Here is a 15,490-nt window from a genome sequence, read left to right as displayed (position 1 = left end):
AAGAGTCGGAAGCGACTAAACGAATAAACAACAATGGGCATCAAAGGCTTTAGAATGCACGCGGATGGGAGAAATGTGAAGGTAGGCAAAGCCCCACCAAGGGATAACTATTCTTTGTGCACAGATGCCTAGGACAGCATGCCCTGCCCACCAGTGCCAGACACAAATCTCCAATAAGCTGCACAGCTGGATGGAAAATAGCTGAACAAAGCAGCCGAAAAATGGCATGGCTAATGATCACGGCTGCTCACCTCAGGCTAAACAAATACCAGCACACCACAGATCACCCCAAGGAGCAACTGGAACAAACCATGAACCAGAACACACGGGAATGTGGACCACCCCCATCAAGACTACATTGCTAAGACAAGCTGAAGAAGGAAAACAAATCTCCAAACCACAGTGCTCAAGCCAAACCCCAGAAGCAAAGAGGTACCTGATCCCAAATGGGTAGTCAACATGTCCAGCTGCCCACTCTCCCTGTAGAACACAACCTCCTCCCGAAGGGCTTCAACTATAGCATGCGCGATGCTAATCAATTTGATTTCTTTGCAGCCTTAGAAGCAGCATTGAAAACCACAGCATTTGCCCCAGAGACCCGAGAAAACATAAGGCAGACGATCATACCACAGACCAGAAGAACCCAGAGGCAGAACCAACTCTCAGCAGAGGACAGAGCAGCCCTCAAAAACCTAGTGAAGGGCAAACCATCACCATCCTCCCAGCAGACAAAGGCTGAACCACAGTGATCGTGGCCAGAACACAATACATAAACAAGCCAAAGAATTACTGGAGGACAAAGAAACCTACATCCCAGTAAACACCGACCTAGTGCAGAAGCTGGACAACCTGATCAAGAGGACCCTGAATGACCTAAGGAAGAAAGGTCAAATCACAAACAAACAATGGTGGATGAAAATCAGTGGACCCATCCTCCCACGCTTCTATAGGTGCAGCACTAGCAAAAGAATCCATGGCAGCAGTCCGACACAACACGCCTGACCTAGCCAAATACGCTACGATCGAAATACCCAGAATCATGGACCTCATTGACCTCTGCCTCACCACCTACTCCCAGTTTGATGGACAAACATACCAACGGGTCAGAGGGACACCCATGGGATCACCGTTCTCAGGACTCATAGCCGAGACCGTAATGCAGCATCTAGAAACTACAGCACTCCCAGACATACAACCCAAAGGATGGATCCCGTATGTAGACAACACCTTTGTCATACCAAAGGAGCAGTTCTATCTCCATACAAAATATTGGGTAAGTGGTTAAAAAAAATGACCAACCTCCCTGTGATATATGATTCATGCAGATACTGTGGAGGAGAGCCATGTTAGTCTGTGTATGGCAGAACCAATTTCTCTGGCTCCAGAGAAAGGCAGAAAAGCTGGGGACAAGAGGCTGCAAGTACTGCATATTTTTGATACAGAAGTGATGCTGAACAGCTGGTCTGCTGCTGCTGCTGCTGTTGTTTTCCGCCTCCTTTCAGTGTATCTCTGCCGAAAGGGCAACAGAGACCTTTCCTGAGCTGAAATGGTAAAATCTATTCAGGGGCAAAGGAAGGTTTTCCCCTACCACCCTTACACAGACAGACAGACAGACAGACAGACAGACAAATTAGTCTCAGAGGAAAGGAATGTGGGTCTAGTAGCAGACCCTTAATGGTAAGGAGGAGCACCAGCATGATTTTGCAAGACATACCACATGCTGCTCAGATTACTAACAGGGCAAACTGGTCACTGGCTTTCCCCAGACCAAGAAGAGAAAGGGAATGAGCTTTTCTCTCTCTGCAGCTGAATCACTCCTCTGAGAATGCACATGCTTTGCTTGGAAGACACCCATGGACAAACAAATGTGTACAAACATTCCCTGGTCATAAATTCTTTTTTCTTCTGTTCTGTGTAACTGTTGCTTGGAGATACATTAGTTTAAGTAAAATCTGATTGGTGCTTCCTCAAGGGTTGAATCCTGATGCTTCTGTAGTGTTCAGGCATCCCAAAATAATTCTACAGTTCTCAATCACTTTAAAAGAATCTGCTACCACATCCTGAATTTTATGGTTGTTGAACCTACATCTTGAGTTGTACAATTCTTCTCCCTCTGATTTTCTGGTGAAATAGCGGAACCCAGAAGAAGAAAGTAGCTCTCATTATCTAGACAAAAGTCTTACTTCAGTTTATTTAGCACAGAATGTCTAATTATGGTAGGGCCCTACTGGAGGAATATTACTAGAGTACTATAATTCTGCCAACAGTAGTGCCTGACTAAATGATATTCCCCGTCACACACAGTTTCTTGCAAACCATTTTTGAACACTAAGAAGTTTGGTATCTTCCATGGTTAAGGGCCTAGGTGCTGGAGAATGTGCCAGAAGAGGAGAGGGAGTTAAATTAGACTTTATAACCACCATTCTCCAGCTCATCCTGTACTACATACCAAGCAGATATGAAGGGTGTTGTCATGTTCACTGTTTCAATGTAGTTTATACATCATAACCTTTCACATGCCGTGGTGCTGATGCGCGTTTCTGATTGGGAGGGAGCTGCTGTGAGACCTTGTACCGAGCTCTGTATGTGAAATCAGTACAATGGAATGTGTTTGGGTTATTTTCTCTGTTCAAGGACTTTTCCCGCAGACTGTCAGAAACCGTTAGGAGCACCTGGGATTGTGGACTTGAGAAGATTCTATGGGGGGAGGGATTTCATTTGCACCTAGGGTGTTTAGTTTGAATTTGGCACACTTTAATCATTCTCAGCTTTCTTTCCGATCCTGCATGCTATTCTTCAATAAATCACATATCTTTGAAACCCTGCTTATGAGTCTGATATCCATTAGAGTAGGCAATCATTACATAAAGCTGAGAATCCCAAAATTATACCGTTAGCTCCTACCAAGATTAGTTTCTTGTGAGGGAAAGTAGTTAACGATGGCTGAGTCGAAATCCATGACCGGGGGACTCGAGGAAACAGCTAGCTTGATGCCCGAGTCGACGGTCAAAAGTGGAGAACTAAACATCACCACAGAACCTTCGGAATCCTGAGACCTGTCAAAGGATGAATCAAATTCCAATTCTGATTCAGAAGAATCCAACAATGGGGAAGAGCCAAAGCAACCGGCACCAAGCGAATCGCTCACCGAGTTGATCATCTTGGATGAAGTGGGGGACCCCCAACCAGGAACGTCGGGGACACCCTGGAAATATCAGTTCCCACTAACCCCAGACAAAGAATCTACTATGGTGTCGACTGAGAGGAAACCGGGCACACAAAAGAGAAGGGACTCTCAAATCCCTGAGAGACTAAGAGTGGTGGAAGCCAAAATAGAATCGATAGACTACATGCTGAAAAACTTGTCTTTGTCACTGAAGGGGCAGGGGAGACGCAGAGGAGATCCCAGCTTCCCGCAACCATCCCCATCCTCCCATCTAGACCACCGGCGGAACGGCGCCGGAGATGGTTCCGGGATGACTCTCCACACCGCAGAGCCTGGCCATCAGTTTCCCCACCCCGTAAAGGTAAACCTACTGTAACCTGGGGCCAAACCACTCAAGCGCCTACTGGTTCCACTCCAGCCAGAGGCGGAGTGAGAGACTTTTCTGTCAAATTTGATGGGGATCCAACAAAGTTATCTTTCTTTTTGACTAATGCTAAGAATTATATGAGAGAGTTTGGGGCATGCTTCCCTTCCAAAGAGTCTAAAATAAATGCCATTGCCACCAAGTTGAAGGGTCAAGCAGCTGACTGGTATGTTCAATTAAGTGATGCTGACTCCCCTGCACTTGATTATTTTGATGATTTCATCTGGGTGTTAAAGCTGCATTTTGAAGATCCTCTAGCCAAGGCAAGAGCTAAGAAGGCGCTGAAGGATCTTACCCAGGGCCAAATGTCAGTAGCTGATTACGCTCTAGAGTTTAAAGCTCTGGCTGGTAAAATCACTGACTGGTCTGAGTCAACTCTAATAGAGCATTTTAAAGAGGGATTCAACCGAGACATCCTGCATTGGGCATTGTGTAGAGACGACCCGAGTCATTGTACAACTGGATCTGTCTGGCAGGAAAGGCTGAGAATGCTCAGCAGACCTTCCTGCAAACCAGAAAATCTGAAAAACCACACGCCACCATGAGAGGACCCCGAAGTGCTGCGACTGCTGCCCGGCCAAGCCAGAGAGCCTGGGATGAGGAGAGAGATTGGCGCTACACAAGGGGTCAGTGTCTCCAATGCAGAAAGGATGGTCATCGAGCAGCTGATTGCCCGAAGGCCCAGGCTGGAGATCGAGCAGGAAAGCCACCAGGCAAATCGCCCCCTGCTTCACGGCGAATGACAGCGGCCAAAGGAACAACTGACGCTGAAGAATTAATCTACTTTTTGGGAGAGGCTGAAGATGAATTTAAAGACGCAGTGGGAAATGCCAGACACCTGCCATGAAGGGCGCCAGCAGGCAGGTGGAAGAGGATGGGTGCGAAGATGCTCTGGTGAGTGTTGACTGTCCCACTTTAGCAGTAAAAGTGAAATTGGGTTCCTGCTCATCTACCAAGGTGTGGGCTTTAGTTGACTCTGGGTGTTCCAGGTGTTTAATTCACCCTGATATGGTTGCCGCTTTGGAACTGCCAAGTTTCCCCCTCCAGCGTCCTTTGATCTTTACACAGCTGGATGGTTCAGCTGCGGGGTGGGGGGGTGCGGCAACCCATTTCACTGGAACTGTGAATGCAATGCAAATGAGCAGCCACCATGAGACTTTGAAATTAATTGTAGCACCTGTTGGCAATCCCTTGGTAATCCTCGGGATCCCATGGCTGACCTATCGAAGCCCCTATATAAATTGGGAGCACAGAACTGTGACTTTTAAAGATGGATTTTACCAAGCTCCTACAGTGGAGATAGTCACCCATGCGGGGGTTGGAAGGGCAGCGATGGCCCCGCCGCACCCTGACTTGACACATTTAGAAGGCTTGCCTGCTCAATACCAAGAATTTGCAGGTGTATTTGGGGAGATGGAACCAGATCAGTTACCCCTTCATAGGAAAACTGACTGTGCAATAGAGTTGGCCCCCAATGCTCAATTACCCAAGCCAAAAATTTATCCAATGACTCAGAAGGAGCTGGAGGCACTCCGGGACATCATTGACAAAAATCTGTCAAGGGGGTTTATTGAACCTGCGAATTCCCCAGTTGGGTCTCCTGTGTTGTTCCGGGAAAAGAAAGATGGCATGCTTTGGCTCTATACAGACTATTGAGGGTTAAATTCCATCTCTATTGTCAACAAGTACCCTCTTCCCCTCATGAAGGACATGTTAGCTCATTTGTCAAAGGGCAAGATTTTCTCCAAGCTCGATCTTTGCGAAGCCTACTTTCGCATTCACATAAAAGCTGGGGATGAGTGGAAAACTGCTTTTAATTGCCCACTAGGATCATTTCAGTACAAAGTCCTCCCTTTTGGATTGGCAGGGACACCCGGAGTATTCATGCAATTAATTAATGAAGTATTACATGATCATTTATTTAAAGGGGTCCTGGTTTATTTAGATGATGTTCTCATTTACACTGAAACCGAGGAGGAAAACGAATGCCTCCTCAAATAGGTATTATGCAAACTTAGAGATGCCAGACTCTATGCCAAACTTTCCAAATGTGAGTTTCACAAAGTCCAACTTGACTATCTGGGCTATCAAGTGTCTGACTGGGGTATAGAAATAGACCCTGCTGTCATGTTCACTGTTGCAATGTTTGATTTACATCGTAATGTTTCGCATGCCATGGTGCTGACGGGTGTTCTGGTTGGGAGGGAGCTGCTGGGAGACCTTGTACCAGGCTGTCTATCTGTTTTCATGGGGATGGAATGTGTTTGAGTTATCATTTGTGTTCAAGGTCTTTTTACCCGTTGATTAGCAGAACTCGTTAGGGGCACCTGGGATGGGGAATTTGAAATGGTTGTACAGGGGAAGGGCTTACATTCACACCAAGGGTTTTTAGTTTGTATTTGGCATGCTTCTGCTCATTCTCAGCTTTCTTTGTACTTGCACACTATTCTTAAATAAACCAGATTTGATTCAAGCTTTTGCTTGTGAGTCTGAGTGTATTTTAGGATAGGCAACCATTACATAAAGCTGAGAATCTTTGTAATTCCCGTTAACTCCTTCCAAGGATATTCCTTGCGAGGAAATTAGTTAGCGATGACCGAATCAAGACCACCATCCGAGGACCTGGAACTGCAAGCTGGACCAGCGCTGAAGAGCCCCCATCCCCCCGACCTTTCGTTCTACCTGAGGGGCTCCAGCTCAAGCCCTGAGCTGGGGGGATCCAGCGATGAGGGAGAACCCAAGGAAGAGGTGGCTGGGACTTCCTGGAAGTATCGGTTCCCCTTGACTCCTGAGGGAGAGTTGACCAAAGTGGCCCCAGAGAAGCGACCTGACACCTGACGAGAGGAAAGATCAGTGACCCCCGAGAGGGTGAGGAGGTGGGAGGCGAAGGTGGAGTCGATGGAAGACCTGCTGAAAACCCTGTCGATTGCGAAGGGGGACCAGGGAAGCCGCAACGAGAGTCCTCCTTCCCGCAACCCTGCCCCCTCCTCCTAGTGGACCACAGCTGGTGCGAGGCTGGAGAAGACATCGCGAGGGAGCCTCACCATGGAGAGGGTCCTCTGGGGTGTCCTGGGCCCCTACAGCTCCAACCACACCTGCATCCCCTCCAACTGGGAAGGTGGCAAAGGACTTTGCTGTCAAATTCAATGGAGACCCCACCAAAATCTCCTTTTTCATAACCAATGCAAAAAACTACATGAAGCAATATGGGTTGTGCTTCACCTCTGAAGAGGCTAAGAAATTGGCCATCACCCCTAAGCTGAAGGGCAGAGCAGCGGACTGGTATGTCCAACTGACAGAAGCGAATGCTTCTGAGCTCAGGTCGTTCGACGACTTCATGTTTGCCTTGAAGCTGTTCTTTGAAGACCCCCTAGCCAAAGCCAGGGCTAAGGAGGTGCTCAGGGAACTCACCCACGGACCCAGATTGGTAGCTGATTATGCCCTTGAATTCAAAGCTTTGGCGGGCAAGGTTCCCGACTGGTCCCAATCAACACTCATCGAGAGATTCAAAGAAGGGCTTAACTGAGACGTCCTCAGGTGGGAACTGGGCAGAGATGATCCGGAGTCACTGTACAAGTGGATCTGTCTGGCCAGAAAGGCTGAGCATGCCCAGCGCACCTACATGCAGACCCATCGAACCAAGAAAACAACAACGGGGACCCCGGAGCAGAGCAACAGCTGCCCCACCAAGCCACCAAGCTGGGGAAGAGGAGAAGGATAGCCGCTATGCATGAGGGCAGTGCCTCCATTGTGGGAAAGGAGGCCATCAAGCCACCAAGTGCCCGAAGCTCAAGTCCAGAGAGTGAACAATGAAAGCCCCGGCTAAATTGCCCCAACTGTCATGCCGAATGACCACAGCCAAAGGTGCCACTGACCTGGAAGAAGCCCTGTATCTCTATGCAGAGGTTGAAGAAGATGCAAAAGAGCCGGCGGGAAATGCCAGCCACCTGCCCTAAACGGCGCCCTGGGGCAGGTGGAGGAAGATGGGCATGAGGATGCTATGGTGAGTGCTGATTGCCCCACCCTGGCAGTGAAAGTGAAGCTGGGCTCTCACACCCAAACCACAGAAGTTTGGGCTCTGGTTGACTCTAGGTGTTCGAGATGCCTCATCCACCCGGATCTAGTGACTGCCCTAGACCTGCTCAGTTTCCCTCTCCAGCAGTCTTTAATTTTTACCCAGCTAGACGAGTCAACAGTGGGAGGGGGTCCAGCAACGCATTTCACTGGGACTGTAGCAATGCAAATGGGCAGCCACAAAGAGGCTTTAAAATTCATCATTGCTCCTGTGGGTGATCCCATGGTAATTCTAGGGATCCCTTAGCTAACTTGGCGAAACCCCTACATAAACTGGCAGCACCGAACCCTTACCTTTAGCGATGGGTCTTACCAAGCCCCTCCAGTGGGGAGACCCTTAGTTGGGGGAGGGGAGCCAGGGCTGCAATTGCAGTGCCACGCCCCAACTTACTGCAGCTCGAAGTGCTGCCGGACCACTACCGAGACTTTGCAGACGTTTTTGGAGAAATGGAGGCAGACCAGCTACCACCCCATCATAAAACTGATTGTGCAATCGAGTTGCTCCCCAACACGCAACTGCCTAAACCGAAAATTTACCCAATGACCAAGAAAGAACTAGAGGCACTGTGTGAGTTCATTGACAAAAACCTGGCATGAGGATTCATTGAAACTGCCAATTCCCCAGTGGGCGCGCCTGTGCTCTTCCGGGAAAAGAAAGACGGCACCCTCAGACTCTGTACAGACTATCGGGGGTTAAATTCAGTCTCCCTATGTAACAAATATCCTTTGCCTCTAATGAAAGACATGTTAGCCCACCTGTCAAAAGGGAAAATTTTCTCTTTTCCCCCTTTTCATGGGGATGGAATGTGTTTGGGTTATCATTTGCATTCAAGGTCTTTTTACCCGTTGATTATCAGAATTCGTTAGGGGCACTTGGGATGGGGAATTTGAAACGGTTGTACAGGGGGAGGGCTTACATTCACACCGAGGGTTTTTAGTTTGTATTTGGCATGCTTCTGCTCATTCTCAGCTTTCTTTGTACTTGAACACTATTCTTAAGTAAACCCGATTTGATTCAAGCTTTTGCTTGTGAGTCTGAGTGTGTTTTAGGATAGGCAACCATTACATCTGCAAAAATTCAGGCAATTCTGATTTGGGAGCATCCCTGCACCCAGAGGCAATTACAAAGTTTTCTAGGTTTCAGTAATTTCTATAGGGAATTTATTCAGGGGTCCACTGAGATTGCTCTGACCCTCACTGATTTACTCCGTACCAAGGGCTTGGGGGAGACACGCAAAGTAAAGAACCCTGGGGCGGTGCTGAATTGGATGCCTGAATGCCAGGCAGCTTTTGAGAAGTTGAAAACTCTTTTCACTGCTGAGCCTATTCTACAGCACCCTGATCCTGAACGCACCTTTGTGGTCCAAGTCGATGCTTCTGACTCCTCGATTGGGGCTATTTTGTTACAAAGGGATTCAGAAAATCGCCTAAAATCCTGCGCTTATCTATCCAGGAAATTCTCTGAAACAGAGTGCCATTGGCATGTTTGGGAAAAGGAGGCGTTTGCAGTAAAGGCAGCTTTAGAAACTTGGCAGCATCTCCTTGAAAGTGCTAAATGCCCTTTCGAGGTTTGGACCAATCACAGGAATTTGGAAGCCCTCCACACCCCACAATGTCTCAGCCCTAAACAGATTCGCTGGGCTCAGTTTTTCAGTTGCTTTAACTTCCAGTTAAAATTCATTCTGTGAAAGAAAAGCTTTCTGGTCGATGCTTTGTCACATTTACCTTAGGACCTTGCCCAGGTGGCAGAAGTGGTTGGAACTGTTCTCTCTGAACCACAACTGGGCTTGGTTGCTGTCACTGGGAGCCAAACCCATGTGCAGGCACCCCTGCCCCCAGCACAGTCTGGGAAGCAGAAAGTGCAAGTTCCTTGTCAGTTACAGAAGGACTTTCTCCAGGCACTGAAATCTGATACTTGGTTGCTAGCTAATAGAGATAATGTTTCTTTTGAAAACAGTCTTGCTTGGGTGGAACACCAACTCTATGTGCCTGAAACATTAAGAGCTGATGGTTTGCAGCATTCCCATGATGATAAACTTGCTGGACACTTTGGTTTTGTTAAAACCTTACATTTGGTTTGCCATCAATTTTGGTGGCCAACCTTAAGATGTGATGTTAAAGACTATGTTGCTTCTTGTCCTGTCTGTGCCATGTCCAAACGTAAAGGGGGGAAACCACAGGGGCTTTTACAGCCAGTGGCCAGCCCATCCCACCCCCAGGACCAGATTTCTATGGATTTCATTGTGGACCTGCCTCCCAATCAGAAGAAAACTGTCATTTGGGTCATAAAGGATTTTTTCTCTAAGCAAGCTCATTTCATTCCATGTGCATCCATCCTGTCAGCCGCACAATTGGCGCGCCTATTTTTCCACCACATCTACCACCTCCACGGTAGCCCCTCCCACTTAATTTTGGACCGCGGCACACAGTTCACTTCTCAATTTTGGAAATCATTTTTAAAATTGATTGGCACTAAACAGGCACTGTCCACATCGTCCCATCCACCACTGACGGTTCTACTGAGATTTTAAATGCCACTCTTGAACAGTTCCTTAGAGCATACATTAACTACCATCAGGACGATTGGGTGGAGTTGTTACCTTTTGCTGAAGTTGCTTACAATAATGCTGTCCGTCAAAGTACCGGACAAACCCCTTTTTGTATGGTTTCTGGTCACGACTTTGTTCCCATCCCTGAACTGCCACAGCCCTCTTCCCCAACATGTTCCGCATCTGACTGGGCTGTTAAACGGTCTGCTTCCTGGCCAGTAATTCAACAAGCTTTGGCTGATGCCCAGGCTGCTTACAAGTCTCAAGCTGACAAGCATCGTTCTTTACAACACGACTTTAAAGTTGGGGATCAGGTGTATCTATCCACTAAATTTATTAAATCGCCTCAACCCTCTAAAAAACTTGCTCCCAAATTCATTGGTCCTTTTCCTGTTGTTGATATTGTCAATCCAGTTACTGTTAAATTGGAACTGCCTCAGAATTTAAAGCGCTTGCACCCTGTTTTCCATTGCAGCTTGCTTAAGCCTGTGCACCACTCGCCATGTTGGCACCCTCAACCTCCTCCTCCTGCTCCAATTATGATTGACGGCCAACAACACTTTGAAATCAAGGACATCGTTGATTCTCGCAAGCTTCGGGGCACCCTGCAGTATCTGGTCTGATGGAAACCCTTTGCTCAACCCGAATGGGTGTCTGCTCACCATGTTAACGCTCCTGATTTAGTTAACTGTTTCCACCTTGCTTATCCTTTGAAACCTGCTGCTTAATGTATTCTTTATTTTGGGGGGGGCAGTATGTCATGTTCACTGTTTCAATGTACTTTATACATCGTAACGTTTCACATGCCATGGTGCTGACGTGCATTTCTGTTTGGGAGGAAGCTGCTGTGAGACCTTGTACCAAGCTCTGTATGTGAAATCAGTGCAATGGAATGTGTTTGGGTTATTTTCTCTGTTCAAGGACTTTTCGCGCAGACCATCAGAAACCATTAGGAACACCTGGGATTGTGGACTTGAGAAGATTCTACGGGGGGAGGGATTTCATTTGCACCGAGGGTGTTTAGTTTGAATTTGGCATGCTTTCATCATTCTCAGCTTTCTTTTCGATCCTGCATGCTATTCTTCAATATATCAGATATCTTTGAAACCTTTGTTTATGAGTCTGATATCCATTAGAATAGGCAATCATTACAGGTATGCACAGAGAAACCTATTCTATTCCTTCTTCTCCAGCCAGCTACCTATGAGTCATTTTCTGAAACTGATGTTTCAGAACCTTAGGACCTCAGACCCAGAAAGGCTTTGGAGTTACGTATATTTATGATTTTTACATCATTTTGCCAGATGTTACGGGGAACAGACTCAATACAATTTAGTAACTGTGATTTGTGGCTCCTGCAAGATCAATCATGGTGCTGCAGGAAGGCAATGGGCTCAGCTTGGAAAGATCTGTACAAGCTCATATCTTTGTGAAGGTGCAGGGCAGGGTCAAAAAAGTCACGATGCAACTGCATGATCAAAGACCTGCCTCTATGTTTCGTGTGTTGTGATAGACACAGAAAGGGACCTCACAGAAAGGGATTCTGGGTGGTTTACAATTAAACAGTACCCAAAAAATCAAAAATTAAAACAAGGAAACAAACAATATAAACATTAAAAACAACAGCTAAAGGCAAACAGTACGATCCACTGGGAGAGCAGAGCCATTCAAGAACAGGACAGCCAATTTATGGGCTCCACCCCACTCTCTGATCCCCAGGCCAGACGGAAGAGCCAGGTCTTCAGGCCCTTCCAGAAGGCCAGCAAGGTCGGGGCCAGCCTGACCCCGGTGGGGAGGGGGGAGCTCAACTGAATTCAGTTCTTCATATTTCAAAGGACTTAATTATTGTAAATAGTTATTTAATAAAGAATAATTATATTCCTCCGCCTGGTTTCATAGTCTCAACAGGACACGGGGGTCCCGCCAGATGACACTCTCTAGTGGACAGAACCCACGACAGCCCATTGGCTATTCTTAGGCTGAGGTTTTGTAAACCGTTCCCTGACAATAGGCCCCTTGAATTCAGCAAGCTTTAATTCTGAGTAGACATACAGGAATTATACAAGGAGACCTATAGGCATTATAATTGGCTGAATTTGCTGAACCAAAATCTTTACCTCTTTCTGGTTTTATTTTTTTTCAATGTAGGTCCCCTTAATTATAAGAAACAAAAATAAAAGTTTCTGATGACTTGATTGATATTTATCTGGGGCTGCCACACCCTAGCTGAGTGCAAACCCTCAGTGGAAATAATTGAGTTGGAGATGATGATGCCTCTTGTGTCTGAAGAGACAAAGGTGTGAAAGTAATAGGAAGGAAACAGAAATTCAATAACTGGAAAAATCCATTGAATGTTACATGGAAATATTTGACTGAAGACAGGAATAAACATTGGATGGAATGGATGGAAATTCTGGAGGATGGTTTACATACATCCAGCCCAATTCCAATTAGGGAGGGTTTTAAGGAATTCTACTAAATTTTAGCTACAGTTCCGATTTATTAGAATGACCTAATTCTGACAGTGGTGGTGATTGTGATGCAGCCTTTATCAGAATCTCACCACGGTGATGTCAGTATCAAACATCTGGCTGATATAGGGTTAAAAGGCTTGTCCCACACCCAATGCAGTACCGGGATAACAATGGTTTCAGTTCCACACAACATGCCTCTTTTGCTTTTAGTTCTGTTTAGTCTTCTTGCCAGCTAAAGCCCCCGCATTTACTCCTATAAATTGGTGCCTGTCATTCCATTTTACTGGAGAGAGTAAATGCAGATTATAAGGTTCTTGTATATCACACATATTCTTATCATCTTTTGACTATAGAACGTTTGCCATTTAGGGAAAGTTTGAACTCAAAAGCAATAATGAAAATTTTATCATTAGAGAATTGCAGAATTAGAAGGGGCCATTTAGGCTATCAAGCTCTACCTACTGTCCAGGGCAGGAATACAAAATAAAGCATCTTCAACAGAGGGATGTCTAGCCTCCATTTGAACAGAGTGGAGGGGAATCCATCCTCTGACAAATTGCTTCCATCATCAAAGGCTTCTTGGTGAGACTGAACTAGAATCTGCCTTCTAAAAATTTAACCCCATTATTTCACATCCTGCCCCGTGAAACGGTGGTGAGCAGGACTTGCCTGGAATCATCTGGCAGGATGAGGAAAATAATCAATAAGGTGTCATCACTATCACTTGATTAATTGTATTCCTCATCGTGCAAGAATATTTCACGAGGTTTATACACATCTGTCCATAATTATTGAACAAAGAAAGCAGTTGAGAATTACCTTACTTATTACTGGTTGATTATTCAGAATAAAATACCTTAAGGAAAATATCTTCCTGAAGTCCAGTCACATTAGCCCACAAGGTCCCAATGAGAGGTAGAGCCAAGGGACCAGGAGGCAAATGTCTTCGAGTCCAGAGCTGATTCAGGAAGAACAGAAGCAGCAGAGCCAGCAGCAAAAACAACAAAAAGGCCCCGATCGCCATCGTTGTCCAGCTAGTTCTGTCTCTTCAATGCTTTCTAGTCGATCTGGAGGTGGCTGTATCCTTTTACCTGATGCGTTTGCTTTGCCTCCTGTTTTATATACTCCATTGAGTGAAAACAAAGTGCAATATGTCTTCTGATGCTCTAATTAGCACTGGTGTTTTGCCACCATTATATTATCATGTTAATTCACATTACTGAGGTTACTTCTGACCATGTGACACTAAAATAGAAGAGGAGGAGATTTCATTTTAAATCAAGGGCAGAATAACCCAATTTGTCCTAAACATATTTTGCCAGAATTATTTGAAGACAATGGTGTACTGAATGTCCATGAAATCTACCTTGTTGGGTCACCAAACTATTACCCTGCCCAGTGTTAGGTCTCATGTATGCACCTGGAAGAACCTAATCAGGACATTATGATTGTATTGCAAATGGCCCAGAGTCCCCTTTTGGGGGAGATGGGTGGTGACAGAAATTCAAAATATAAATAAATCAATAATCATTTTTAAAAAAAAACCCTCACTCAACTTCCCCTGCAAAGAAGGAAACCTCTTATGAGGGCTTCATCCTACCTGAGAACCATCTCTGGATCTGCGGAGTTGATCAGCCTTCTGCAAAGGAAATGAGTCTAATTCTGATGCTCTTAAGGAGGGGCTCTTCTGATGGATTCTGCAGCAGCTGTTATTGTTTAAAAGGCTGGGTGCTTCCTGCAAGCATCAGATTATAGGGAGATAAATACAGATGTGTAGCAATGCCTACCTAACAATGAGGTCACCACCTCACCTGCCTGACCCATGAGCTTATCAGGAACAATTGCCCAACTCTGAAGCATCAATTAACCCAACAGGGATCAGGCAGGTTCAGGAGTACTTAGTCATCCTTCAGGATACTGTGTTTTGCCTTGTGGGCCACTATTTCTATTATTCTTTGTATTCCTTACAACCAACTTACTGATTGCCTTGATTTTTCCCAATCTGAGCACAGCCTGAAAGTGGAATCTTTTAAAGATTTCTTTCTGAAGCTCACAACTGCCCTTGTTCCTGAGCACCAGGTGTTTTCCTTTTCTCTTGGGTGCCCAGCAGAGCTCTAAGATGACTCTGGTTTCACTGGTTTCTAGGATCATTCCACAATTATCCTTTCATAGGACCACCCTTATGGTAAATTGGGGTCAGGCCTGTGCCTCCAGGATAAGAATCTCTCATTTCTCTCCTTGAATCACCTTGTTGCTTGTGATTAATTTACTCATTTCCTTAATGTGTAAGTTGTCCCATTCACCAAAGTGACTCTAGGTGGCATACGACACATGACTTCCTTTCCGTGACTTCTTTTGCCCCCACCTCATCTCCTTGATCCCACATGATGGCATACTTTTATCAATGGGACCTACAGCAGCCCAGTCCAATTACTTCTAATAGGAGGGGCAGATGTATGTAATTGGAGTATGACCATTTTGTACAAATCTAGGCACCCAGCGAATTGCATTCAGCCCAAAAATGTTACTCAGTTAAACTAAGTAGTCCATCACTCCTTCGTACATTCCACTGGATTCTCCCCCCCCCCCCGAAAGCTGAAAGTGAAGCCATTAATTAGCACTTTGGGTGAGCATCCATGTTCCCTTTCAACCCTGGCTGTTGTAATTACTCAAAAGTATGACTTGGGGGAGTAAGTTACCATCCCTTAGCTGTTGGGGGATCTTTCAAGAGCTTTGTAAGTCACAGCTGGTCCATGTCTTCTCCATTCCACTCTTTATGACTAGTTAAAAGGAATAGGAAACA

General features: G+C 45.9%; 1 protein-coding gene across 1 annotated transcript in view; it reads right to left on the bottom strand.

Annotated features, from left to right (window-relative positions):
• The window catches only part of LOC134499612 (cytochrome P450 2J5-like), a 43,524-nt gene extending 29,147 nt beyond the window's left edge, over positions 1-14,377 (bottom strand). The window contains exons 1-2 of the mRNA XM_063306338.1: positions 14,288-14,377; positions 13,544-13,932 (exon numbers count right to left, since the gene is read on the bottom strand). Of these exons, the coding sequence (XP_063162408.1) occupies positions 13,544-13,711 (168 nt within the window). The 5' untranslated portion in view covers positions 13,712-13,932; positions 14,288-14,377. The remainder of the gene's footprint in view (positions 1-13,543; positions 13,933-14,287) is intronic.
• Between the last annotated feature and the right edge of the window lie 1,113 nt (positions 14,378-15,490).

This window comes from Candoia aspera, chromosome 6, assembly GCF_035149785.1.
Source record: "Candoia aspera isolate rCanAsp1 chromosome 6, rCanAsp1.hap2, whole genome shotgun sequence".
Lineage (NCBI taxonomy): Eukaryota > Metazoa > Chordata > Lepidosauria > Squamata > Boidae > Candoia > Candoia aspera.
This window is presented reverse-complemented; position numbering and strand designations above follow the sequence as displayed.